The sequence below is a fragment of the Branchiostoma lanceolatum genome, chromosome 16 (genome assembly GCF_035083965.1).
Source record: "Branchiostoma lanceolatum isolate klBraLanc5 chromosome 16, klBraLanc5.hap2, whole genome shotgun sequence".
Lineage (NCBI taxonomy): Eukaryota > Metazoa > Chordata > Leptocardii > Amphioxiformes > Branchiostomatidae > Branchiostoma > Branchiostoma lanceolatum.
This window is the reverse complement of record NC_089737.1, coordinates 6,362,336-6,375,076: the sequence shown is the minus strand read 5'-3', so window position 1 is coordinate 6,375,076 and position 12,741 is coordinate 6,362,336. Positions and strand designations below refer to the sequence as shown.

Genomic DNA, 12,741 nt, shown 5'->3' with positions numbered 1-12,741 from the left:
TATAGCAATATTTATTCATCAAGACAATTAAACGATACATAAATTAGTGATTTTATACTTTTGCATAATTACAATACAACACTAGCACAGAAAAACGTTAGATAGAGATGTTTAGATTTTCCCCTCTACCGCTAAAAAAATACTGGGACAGCCCAGTCAGTTGACCTTTGTCCCCAAAGATCGCTGGAGGAAAGGGGTTGATGGAAAGAGCAGTCCAGTCTCGAGAGCGGAAAAAATGGTCTAATCCTGTACGGAAAGACTGTTGGAAATGCCTTGCAAAATTTTATCAGATACTAGTAACAATACTGGTCAATATTTGATCAGGAGTTTGAAGAAGGGGAGTTTGTTTTTAATCCCCATTATCACAAAACAGCCATAAATGATCTAAAACAGCGCTAGATAATATTTAGACTGACCAAAATGTTGGATTGTGCAAAAAAATTGTATAAGCCATTCTTCTCAAGTGAGACCCATAAAATGGAAAATCACCCACACAACAGTACTGTTTCTGAAATGCTTTAATTCCAAATATAATGTAGATGCAATTCCTTCACCATTACACTGCAGTTTGGATGAGCGGCCTCAACTGGAAGAGATCTTCCAACCTGGCTGAATGGATCTACTCTACTCTATCTACTCTACTCTACAGCAGCAGATTTACAAATCATGATGACATCTCTATGCACAATGATTGCCTTGGTGTATAAAAATTATATTTCATGAAAAAATAGGTTACAAATGAGTCTTGGCTCTTGCATTAACCATTGACAAATTTTAAAATTGTGGTGACTCTAATTCTGGACACTTGAGAAAATAGTTTCGTTAACATTAACTGTTTAAGAAAATATGTTGTACAAGTTGTAGATATTTGCAGCCATCCTTTGTCTAATCTGTCATCTAAAGACTTAACATTACATCCTATGATTAATAATGGCTTTAAAATCTGACAAATTTCTTGGTCTCTATAATACGTTTGATGCATTACGCTTCTAGTTTGATTGAAGAAGATGCGATAAAATAATCCAATACACAAGTTTACACAAGGTTTAGAAGTAGAACCTTAAAAGGGTTTAAGGTGCATATTTTATGTACCATATTGTTGATACTTATAGGTGTCATTCTAGCTATCTTTCTTTACATATCATTTTCAAGCCAGAGCACATTTCATAACATCCACATTGTTGAAAGATTCTCATATAAAAGCAATAATCATGATGATACTTAAAAACAGCTGTTATCATGAAAAAGAGCATATAGAGGTCTTGAGAGAGATAAAATGTAAACATATTTCAGTTATAAGCATGATCCTTTGACTGTTAACCCTAAGATTATCAGTGGTAATGTAATGTAATGTTATGGTATGTAACAAACTTTGTTATCAACTCTTACGGTGTCTGGGGTTGGTCTTCCCAGCTCATCACTTGTCTTTCAAATGTCTTGGCCAATTAAATTAGCCCTTCTATTAAACACATACTTCCAGTAAATATCTTGAGTGAACTGCAATCCGATGCTACATTGTAATACTGTGACATTTGGAGGAATCAAGATCAAAGCTTCTGTGTTTTAGTTGGAAACGACCTCTGTGACCCTGGAACCAACCTCCACACATTCTCCTCCAATCAGGAGGGAGTTTTGTAGCCTTGTGATGTGATTGGCTGAGACACAGTCTCCTTGGTGATGAACCTTGACCCAAACATCCCCTGAAAAAAAGAAAAAACGTTACTACTGTAACAGTAATTTCAAAACTCATGTTTCATTTCCCTGGCAATTGCAACATCAGAATATTTACAAATTTTAGAAATATTACCTGTGAAGAAAGGAAGAAGCTTTCACCTTTTGTGACCTTTGACCCTACAGTTTTCAGCAGTTGCAGCCCGACGGCAGGATCGACAGCCTCCCCGGCCTTTGACCTTCCAGCTCCGAGCTCTGCTGACACTCGCGCCAACTCCAGGGCATCTATTGACTGAATAAATCCTGGAGATAAAGAAAAGTAAATTCACTACATACATGTACAATCTCTGTTATGGCAATTATAAACTGCACTTAGCTACACAACACAAAAGGCATTTTCCAGCTGCAAAGGTACGACCATACCACCCAAAACCCAGGACTGTGCATGTTCCACTTTGCTGCTGAACTTTGCCTGCTAAATTCTTTGGTTACAAACAAGCTTTCATCAGTTTGACGCTTGAGATCAGTTGAGCTGGCTAAAACAAAAAGGGAACTTCCCACTGCTATAAACACGCAATCATGCAGCCGTTTATTTTTTGGACAGGGACTCTTTTAGACTGCACACTCGGAGTAACACATGAATGAGACCATACAATACAGTTGTCAGTTAGGACTTCCTGCTAGCAAGGAGGTTAAAATAGGTCCTATTTTAACCTCCTTGCTGCTAGTCAATGGCTGTTGCCAAAAACTAAATGTGTATCTACTGGAAACACTTACCACTACTCTGACAGCTGAGGTCCTCCACATGTTCAGCCCGTGGTAGGATAGTGAAGACGTCTGTGTCTGGGCAGCACAGTGCCTCCGCTGTCTCCTGTTTCACACCTTGACGATGGACATGTACATGATCAGATGCGTAACTTCATTTGCCTGCAATACTAACATGGTTAAGTCACATTTTTCTGTCAAAGTTTGATGCAAAAGATGTTTTTAAAGAAGGACATTCCTGACCTTGTGCCACCATCATATCACAGAACTTCTGTAAGGCCTCTCCGTTTCTCAGCTTCTCTGCAATCTTCTCAGCACCCTCTGAGGCAGTGGCTGCAGTACCCACACGGGCCAATAGGTGGCCACCTGAGACAGCAAAAGTACAATTGATTGCTGTTGACCTCACTGTTTGTAAAGCATAATCAATCATCCATTCATTTACTACCAAGTCACTGACGAAAGGTAGTGGATGCTATCTGAAGCATCTGACCAAAACCTCCTTGGTCTGTTTCCGAAGTCTATCCAGTTGCTTGGATAACTGTCAACTTGCATATCTTTTATCATCCATCCATCCATCCATCCATCCATCCATCCATCCATCCATCCATCCATCCATCCATCCATCCATCCATCCATCCATCCATCCATCCATCCATCCATTCATTCATTCATTTCTTTTTTCCTTTCTAAGGTGTTGAAGCCTTTCCCCTCCACAAAAGTAGACTTTTCAATTTCAGATTTCATTCTCTCATTCCCTACACTTTCCCACAACTCAGACCTCATTTGTTCATTCATTTAATTATTCATTCATTTCTTCAATCATTCATTCATTCATCAGGTCCATCCTTCCTTACCCAGTTGACAGACCAGCTCCTTGAGATCCTGCGGCCCCTCCCCCTGCAGACACAATAGACTCTCCCACACCTCCAGACCGTTGCCAATGGTCAGTCCGATGGGGTTATCCATTTTAGTCAGCAGGGCCACAGTCTTTACACCCAGCCCCTCACTGGCTGACACCTAAACAAGGAAAATACAACGCTGTAGAACGGACCGTTATAGAAACAGCGCCATACCTCAGATGACCCATCTGATGAACAATACTTGACTTTACCATCTGTTTATATGGCTTTACTACATGACTTAAGAGGCATGTATGTATACATACTTTCTGTCTCAAATGTTATAGCGCTGATTCCCAGTCTTTAGCACTACGCCGCTCTTTTAACTTCCATTGATTTTAAATATGTATTTAGATTTTACGAATTAGAATGACTTGTACGTTTTGTAAAGTCTGACTGCAATTCAGTCTGTTGACTGTCACGGTCTGATTGTATTGTGTGTGCAATAAACCATTCATCATCACTAAATAATTGATTTGTTTGTTTGTTTGTTTGTTTGTTTCTTTGTTTTATGGTGGTTAGTCCGAAGGGGTTGTCCATTTTAGTCAGCACTCAATGCAATGTACCTGTCCTTGGTGCTGAATGACATTACAGGAGCTGGCAAACAAGAAACTGTGTACAATAAGAACTGACATACAATCATAAAACAGCATAAAATAAGCAAAAAAAGCCCAACTCGTAGGTCTGCTAAAGCACCACTGACTGTCACATTACAGTAGCATTATAGTAGTACGCCAAACTACTTTTACTGAGGAAAAAAAATTATTTGCAAGTTCATGCCCAAAGGCTATGTGTAATGTGGGAATTTAAAGCTTTCTTCCCTCTGTACTCACCATGCTGTGTGCCAGGTCCCTAGCCTTGTCCAGGGTCTTCATGAAGGCTGCCTGACCATACTTCACATCCAGCACCAGTGCAGACAGGCCCTCTGAAGCCTTCTTGGAGACTATGGAAGCTATGAAAAAGATAAGAATTAAGTGCATGAAATTACATGAGTAGACAATATACATTTTTGAGTCATTCTTTTCACAATAAATAATACAATGTAAAGACATGTCCCTGTGGCACAAGCAGTAACTTAACCCCGCTGCTTAGCCAAATGGTTCAAATTCTGTGGTTTCGTGGGCCAGAGTTTGATCCTAGGGTCGGCCCTAACTCTGACATGATGTCATTTTGGATGGTGATGTAAAGCTGGCGTCAATTGTATGAGAGGGCTTCAGGTGTCAAACCTCTACACATAAAAGAACCCAACACATTTATCGAGAAGAGTAGGGGTGACCCTGTGTGCTTGGCTAAATACGTGAGCCATACCTGTGATGAGGGGAAGAGACTCCACAGTACCAGTGACATCCCTGATGCCGTACATGATCTTGTCTGCAGGGACAATGTCTGCTGTCTGACCAACAATACAGCACCCTACCTGAGAAGGAGTAATCATGATTGACATTAGACATCTTAAAAATGTCGGCCAAAGAAACAGAGATTGAATAGTGTGAGAAACATAATACAATCCATTACTATTAGTAAACTGAAGGGCACACAAACGTCTTACCATAACCTAACAACGTAATGATATACACACTCAAAATTCAGTTTTTTTTCTAGAAAAATCAAACAAGAGGGAGCACACACAGGCGAGGGAGCAAATTCTATGTATTTTTGGAAGAATCAATCGCTGAGGGAAGTCTGTACGCTGCATGGGGATTAACCTAAGATCTGAATTCGACAAGGGGGCCCTGGGCCGAAACTAGAGGACGCAGCGCCCCTCTTTCCCAATTTAGATGAACCCCTGCGCATGAATCAAAAGAAGCAAGTAGGTAAGAAGGGAACAGTGTAGACTGGAAGGAAGCCAGTAAGGCTTCTTGCCAATCTTGGTCCATCACAAAAGACCTAATTGTACTGTACCTTTTCCAGGATGTCCCCCATCTCACCAGTGGTACAGCTCACAGTAAAGTCAGGTATAGACTCCAGCTTGTCTAGAGTCCCGCCGGTGTGGCCCAGGCCTCGGCCTGAGATCATTGGAACCTGGGGAAGGCAAACCAGCAAAGTTTTCTTGTATACGGTTACATTACCTGTCTTTGATTTTGTTCTTTATATTCTTCACTTTTACTTCTGTCCTCTATCAAGAGACTTTTGCCAAAATTAAAACTTCCCAAACAAACAGACAAGTACCCCAGCTTTCATTTTACGTAACGATATACATGTAAGTTTATGGATCTATTGGTCGCAAATTTGGTCGCATTGCTACGAAATACACGCATAAGATGGCTTTCCCTACGAATTACGGGAAATCAAAATAGGCTGCTTATGCCTTGCAGCTTATGAAGCCTCATGCACTCCATCCTTTTTCACTATCTTATCATCACAGAGATGGTGCCCTCTGACCTTTAACCCACACGCCGCCAGTGCGGGTGCGAGCGGGAGGCTGATCTTGTCTCCGACCCCTCCCGTGGAGTGTTTATCCACGACGAGCCCCGCCCACTGCACGGGAAAGCTGAGCGTGCTCCCTGAGTCCCTCATCGCACGAGTCAGTGTGGTCGTCTCCTCTTTGTCCATCCCATTCAGAAAGATAGCCATCAACATGGCACCTAGAAAATACAGGCACATCAAGAAAGGTGTTTATAGAATGACAACATACTAGTACGCCCAACAGTACATAATTAAAAAAAATGCAGTTCCAAAGGAGGCTGATAGGGACCCAAATTTTAATCATTTTTATTTCTCTATTTCAGCAAGGCCAGGAAGCCCAAATCATTTGAAGATGATATTAACGCTATAATCTTAAGAGTCATCCTGCTGATAAACCAATAACAATGCAAGGGTAAAGTCATGTGTGAAAGTGAAACCAGAACATGTGATGATTCAAAGTAATGAAAGTGAAAGTGTAGAACTGAAAGTGAGACCTGTATTCCAAGGAAGTTTACGAAGCCTTCACCTTGAAGCCAGCAAAAAATCTTAAAATTTTCCTCCCAAAAAAGTCAGTAGAAGTTTATTGGCTTTGACAGTGAGTTTAATCAATCTCTCAGTCCATACGTGAACACCCATTTTTATATAATTAACACGAAAACTGAAAAAGGAAAGAAATCCAGAAAATTCCTGATAACTCTTTGATTTGCCCTGTTTACAGGGAACAAACATATTGGTGAAAACATTGTTTCCTTACCGAAGTAACGTTGATTTTATAGGCTCAGACAACTCAACATTTTCCCACGGGGCACAGCAACTTTTCCCCAACTTGTGCCCGCCCCCTAACCGATTAAAACTCATCAAAACTTACCGATCTGGCTGTCCTGAAACTCTTTGGTCACCACTCCTTTCACAAAATACTGGATCTCTTCCTTGCTGAGAGATTGACCATCCCTTTTCTTTGCTATGACATCAGGGGCTCGAAACTTGGACATTTCCACTTCTGTCTGTCCCGAGTCCGTAGCCATGTTTCTCTTGACTTTAAACTCCGTTGTTGAAGCATTGAAGTTACTGGGACTTGTATTGCACGTATTTGTGAACTTTGCGCGTTTAGCTGACCGGGACATGTTGGTGCTGGTCAAAGTCCGAGTTACCAGTCGGGTAAACAACTGGTTAATCAGTGACATGATCGGGTACTTCCGTATTTCTCTTCTTTCACAAACTATAGGGACTGTCTCTTGTAATAAAGAACATTTGCCTCTAAATTTCTTTAAATAAAAATAATAAATACGACCAAAAATATATTACTATAAAAACATATAATCATATGGATATATTTTTGATGAACATGTAATGCTAATGTGTATAAATTGCAAAATAATGGAATATATTTCACCCAATACTCTAAGGCATTAGAATATTTTGCAAGAACAGCTTTACTCTTCCCATCATGCAGCACGTCAAATTAGGGCCCCATTTTGAAAGGAAAAGCGCAAAATGTCGTCTGCTGATCACAAAATGTCCAAATCTCTCCTAAAAAACGTCCACCAAGGTTTACCACCTCCAGTTGATACTCCTGGAGAAAAAATAACCGTTCGAGGAGACTATCTGTACTACCATTATGTCTGCGACGGTGTTGAGGACCGGGTAAGGAAACATTCTTTTAGACGCGTTTGCCCCCCTCCCCCCGCAATAGATTGGATAGTGATCATTTTGAATGTTCACCTTGAATGAATGTTCACCTTGAAGTTCAGCCAGTAGGTTTAAACGTGGCAATTCTTTATATACATAGAGGTAACAGTTGGGTTCATGTATTAAGATGATATGTGTCAATTCTTAGACGTCCATGTATTTCTTTTGAAGACATGATTTCAAAACTTATACAAGACCGAAGTCTCGGAGATCTGACAAAACTTTATGAATGATAATTGACCAAAGCATGGCTGACAAGTTGTGATGATTTGCACCTATGCATACTTCCACTTTAATTTGACATGGAGGTTAATGGCTTTGATTATCACTTACAGTTAGATGTACAAAGGTTATGTGTGACAGGTCACTCTCTGATCAAGAGACTCACTCAAGTCTGCATGCTCTCTTTCAATGTGATATATGAAACCAGCTGCAGCCACACTGCATGCCTCTGAAGCTGGTGTGTTTTACTCTATTTACAACACTGGTATGATACAACGAAGGGCCATTTTACCTGAGCTCTATGATAAAGATACTGTCACAATGACAGCTATATATACAATATACTTCCCAGGGCTGGGGCTGTGCCTACAGAACTCTTCAGTCTCTCTGTTCCTGGGTTCATTTCAGACAGAAAAAGACGTCTCCCGACCCCCGACACCCCCCTACAATACCAGACATCCAGAGGGCACTTGTGGAAATGCAGGACAAGCCAGCGAGATTCGCAGGGTCCCGGGACTGGATAGGATCGGTGGAAGTCGGCCTCTGTATAGACTATTTTTATGATGTGAGTGTGGCACATGTGATGTTCTAACCAAGGCAAGGCTGTCTCCAGGACCAGGACCCGTCCCTCTATCCATCCCGAGATGGAAACTTGCTGCTTCGGGGATGGAAAAACATTTCACCCAATCCGTCAAAAAATCTGAAAATCATGACTTGAAAGTGATGAAATTATGTTGTCGTAATTATAAGCTTAAAATCAAGAACATAGGCTCCTGAACAAAGAGTGGGACAAAGAAAAGCCGGAGACAACCCTTGACCAAGTTAACTTTTAACACCATTTCAGCAGTGGCTGATTTAAGAGTAGTATTCTTTATTTTGTATCAAAATGATTTATTGAAATTTATTCATTTCTCAACATGCATTTATGTTTCCGGGTTATAAATATGATGCAGGGAATATGCTCAAAACTCAAATACTACATATGTCTCTTTTTCTTAAAAAATATTTTCTTACCTTTATCCTTCTAGGTTCCTTGTAGAATTGTTCACATCAACAGTGGCAGAGAAATTCCAGACAAAATTCCAGAGCTGACGGAACACTTCCGGAGCATAGGGTCTCCTGTTATGATGGGTGAGTTTGCTAAAATATGTCAGTGCACTGTTGTGTGAGGTTAAGCCATCATTCAAAAGTAGCTTGTAGTACCCACCTCAACTGCTAGGAGCAGCAAAATGACCAAGTTTTTCTGCATCTGAAAATCTAAAGCCAATTGGGTACAGTATGTGGCAGCTGGTCACATAACATCAAACAATACAATAAATGTAATAATATTTTTGCACAGACTTAATTTTGCAGCATAAAGGGAAATGAGGTTTTTGGTGTGATTTAAGTTCGCAGTTGAAACAGTACAGTAAGTTTACATTAGAAACTAATATTCATATATTAATATCTAGACAAATTTATTTATTCTCATACTGGGAAAGACCCCTACTCTTTTCATCTTTTCAATAAGTGTGGTGGGTTCTTTTACATGCCCAAGGTGTGGATGTCCTCAAACACGGGACCTCCATTTAACGTCCTATCAGAGGGATGTCCCTAACCGAAGCTAAGTACTTATTTTGACTTGAGGGGCCAAACACACTGCCAGATTGCACTAAGCAATTTGCCAGCAAGTGTCAAGTGCATTGGGATGTTCAACTTGCAGAGGTTTGACACCAGAGGTTCCCCTAGTCACGGGACCAATGGTTTAACGTCACCTCTGGAGACCCTTTCATCTTAACTTTTCCTTGAGACGGGTTGTTATGGCAACCATAGTTTGTAGACAATGTGTTATGTCTTGATTTACATTAGAAGTAGCACCATACCGTGTCCTTGCTTGACAGCTTAAGTAAAGGAATGTCTGAAGAAATAATGTCAAGACAGTTAGGAACTTTGCTTGTTGAACATCTACTGTCTGTGTTATTGTTACCTTTTATATCATGGTACAGAAGCTCGGACTGAATACAGACTTTGTCTAATTCTCATCAGCCAAATTAACAAAATGCCAAAATGCTTGTACAATTTTGAAACATGTATGAATTTTGTTATGGTTTATTGTTTGTAATGTCATGACGCACCCAAATTTACTAATTTCTTGAGAAATGTCGGAATAGCAAATAATGTCGAAAAAACACAAAAATTATTAGATTTCATACAAACAAATTTTAGCTGGCTTAGGGTCACCATACTCTTTCACAGATCACTAGATTCACAGAGTGTAATCCCCGAGCAATTCTATTGGGAAAATTTCTTACATAAGTTGTTGAATTATTAATCGTGCAGTTCTAAAAATCATTTGTGCCCTTTTCTAAAGTGATGAAACATCATAAGGTAACAAAGAAGCTGTTGTAACACCAGGAATGTCTCTCCATGCATAATTTATCGTTGATGTATCTTAACGTCAAAGGAAAAATATGTTTGATGTATTATGGATGGCTGAAGCCAGCATATCTTTCACACCTGTTTTGTACAGGTACAGGCGTGCTTCACAGGTGTGTAAATTGTGCTAAAATGCCGGTACCAACTTATGATATGTTCCTTTTTCAACTTGTTACCTCCATGACAAATGGAGGTACTGTTTTTGGTGCTGTCTGTGTTGTTGCAGGATATTTTTGGTCAGCATAACCTCATAAGCTATGGACAGATTGTGTAGCCTGAGGCTCCATACATACAGAGATAGTCATCAAAGAATGCGGGAAAGTCATATACTGTTGAACGCACTTTGCATACTGATACGGCTAACTCTAGGATATGTTTTCACAGCTGTTCAGAAAATAGCTCAGATCTTTGTAGACTGTCAAAGTTTCTAAATCTCTTAATATGTGTTCAGACCTATGGTACAAAAGCTCTCAAATTCAGTAGTATTATAAACATACTATCAGCATATAAGCTTTATGACAGCACACATTTAAATATAATGATTGAAGCAGACAGACATGTATGGTATTGATAAAGCCAGTATCAAATTCTATGGTTTTGTTTTGTTTTCTACAGAAGATATCTTTCCATAAACTTACAGAATATCACAGACACAAATTGATTTATGCCCTAGTACAACTTTCTGTTGATAACGTAATTTGAAACTGGAAGCATAAAGTCTAATAACCAACTCTTAAATTTGACACAACTATGTTCTTCAAGTTTCATGAAAACAACAAAACCCTTTTGTAAGAGACCTAGGTCCTGTTTCTGAAAGACTGAGTCTTAATTGTTTCTAGCCTAACGTGACTGGCATGCCCCCCAAGCTTTCTCTATTGTTGCCCCTCTCTGAAGTCATCATGATTAATGGGCGCTTCTTCATACCACTGCCGTTTTTGCCTGCAGAAAATTCTTCCAATTGTACCAGCAGGACGATGGACTAGTTACAGGACCACCGTAACACCTGATATCTGCAATTTACCAACAGACTGTAATTTTGGGTCAATAAAGTTAGAAACCTGAAATTTAAGAGGTCTGAAAAGTCAAGGTGTTGATGTAATGTTATAAATCTTACTCAGTCAGTGAATTGATAATGTGTTGTGACTTTTCCTGTAGCAATGGATTGTTGTGAGAACTTGTGACTATGTACTTAATATTTAAGTTCTTTATGATTATGTAGCACGGAAACACATATATTTGCAGTGTCATAATTCCTGATGAAAACGTGCTGCAAATGCTGCAAAATAAAACTGCAGCAAATTTTTCAAGATTTGCAGTAGGACAAAGAATTTTAGAGAATGTGTTGTGGTGGTTAACAAAAGATTCTCTGTATACAGAAAATGAGTGTCCTTCAAACCCCCAGGAAAGACCAGCATTTCAAAGGTTCTAAATGACCCACAGCACAAATGACAGGTGCATGAAAAACGGCTCTGAAAGACAGCTCAGGACTATGACATGTTTTTAGACTGGTTGTTAGTCTAGTAGTCCACTGTGTCCTGCTGCTGTTGTTAGTCTACGGAAAGAAAAAGCATTTGATGACCTGCATACCAGAAGAATAATTAATGTATCATGTGTTACACTGTATGCATGTATGTGCAATCAACCCTATCTAAAGTGTTGGTGGCGAAGATAATTATTAAAGGTGACCAAAAATTGAACAGAGTCAATAATCAAAACCTTTGATTGGGTAGTAATATTAGATGGATGAAATAATACAATTGTGTTTTCTTAAACACATGTGTAATACAGTATAATTAGCTCAAGGCATGTGGCGATCTGCTATCAAGCCATAACAAATGTATGTGAAGCATGTCTAACCTTTGCAGGACAGTTAACAACAGAAGATAGTGAGTGAGTGAGTGAGTGAGTGAGTGAGTGAGTGAGTGAGTGAGTGAGTGAGTGAGTGAGTGAGTGAGTGAGTGAGTGAGTGAGTGAGTGAGTGAGTCAGCTGTGAATGAATGGCTATCACGCCCAAAGATTTTGAATTTGTTCCTTGTTTTTTGCAGGTGGAGACACAGATAACTCCTCTAAAGGCATATTTGGGGTGTGCGGAGCAGGAAATGATGCCCACCTCCTTATTGTGGTAAGTGTTTGGTAACTGTTTTACATAGGATGTTATTTTCAGATTCTAGACTAGATTGCAAAGTTACCTGTACCTTATATAACCAAAGTTCATCAACATTTTCATCTCTCTTCCCATATATACTATCTAGACAAATGTACGTGTATCAGACTTAGATACTTTCAGGTATATGTAGTGTATGTATTTTCATGTACCCTGAAAGTTGAAGAAGTCACAAAAGATGCCATGTAGCTTAACTTATATGTTAATCATTGTGGTTCTGTTTTAAACAGTCACCTGTGTTTTACAGGACCCCCACTACCATGGTACAGTCCAAGACCCCCTAGCCTTACAGCAGGATGGCTGGGTGAAGTGGCAGCATGTCCGAGAGTTCAAGTCAGATTCATTCTATAATTTGTGCCTTCCGTTATATAAACAATAAAGTTTTCTTCTGTTCCAAGTTTTGTTCTTCATTCAATTTGAGAAATGGACTTCACAAAGTAACCACAAACATTCTTGATATTCGGGTATTAGAAACGAACAGGTATTTTATGCTCAGTCTTTTAAGACTTA

At 39.6% G+C, this 12,741-nt stretch overlaps 2 protein-coding genes across 2 annotated transcripts; one reads left to right on the top strand and one right to left on the bottom strand.

Annotated features, from left to right (window-relative positions):
* Nucleotides 1-733: 733 nt before the first annotated feature.
* LOC136422082 (thymidine phosphorylase-like) lies at nucleotides 734-6,941 on the bottom strand. The gene is made up of 10 exons (XM_066409721.1): nucleotides 6,610-6,941; nucleotides 5,718-5,920; nucleotides 5,238-5,357; nucleotides 4,644-4,752; nucleotides 4,169-4,287; nucleotides 3,291-3,453; nucleotides 2,680-2,802; nucleotides 2,449-2,553; nucleotides 1,834-1,974; nucleotides 734-1,700 (listed from the first exon to the last, which is right to left on the bottom strand). Exons 1-10 carry the CDS (start codon nucleotides 6,923-6,925, stop codon nucleotides 1,564-1,566), a joined length of 1,536 nt encoding a protein of 511 aa, XP_066265818.1. The 5' UTR covers nucleotides 6,926-6,941; the 3' UTR covers nucleotides 734-1,563.
* Nucleotides 6,942-7,197: 256 nt separating this feature from the next.
* On the top strand, nucleotides 7,198-12,628 carry LOC136422080 (ufm1-specific protease 1-like). The gene is made up of 5 exons (XM_066409719.1): nucleotides 7,198-7,385; nucleotides 8,005-8,217; nucleotides 8,681-8,783; nucleotides 12,113-12,189; nucleotides 12,479-12,628. Exons 1-5 carry the CDS (start codon nucleotides 7,236-7,238, stop codon nucleotides 12,608-12,610), a joined length of 675 nt encoding a protein of 224 aa, XP_066265816.1. The 5' UTR covers nucleotides 7,198-7,235; the 3' UTR covers nucleotides 12,611-12,628.
* Nucleotides 12,629-12,741: the final 113 nt, after the last annotated feature.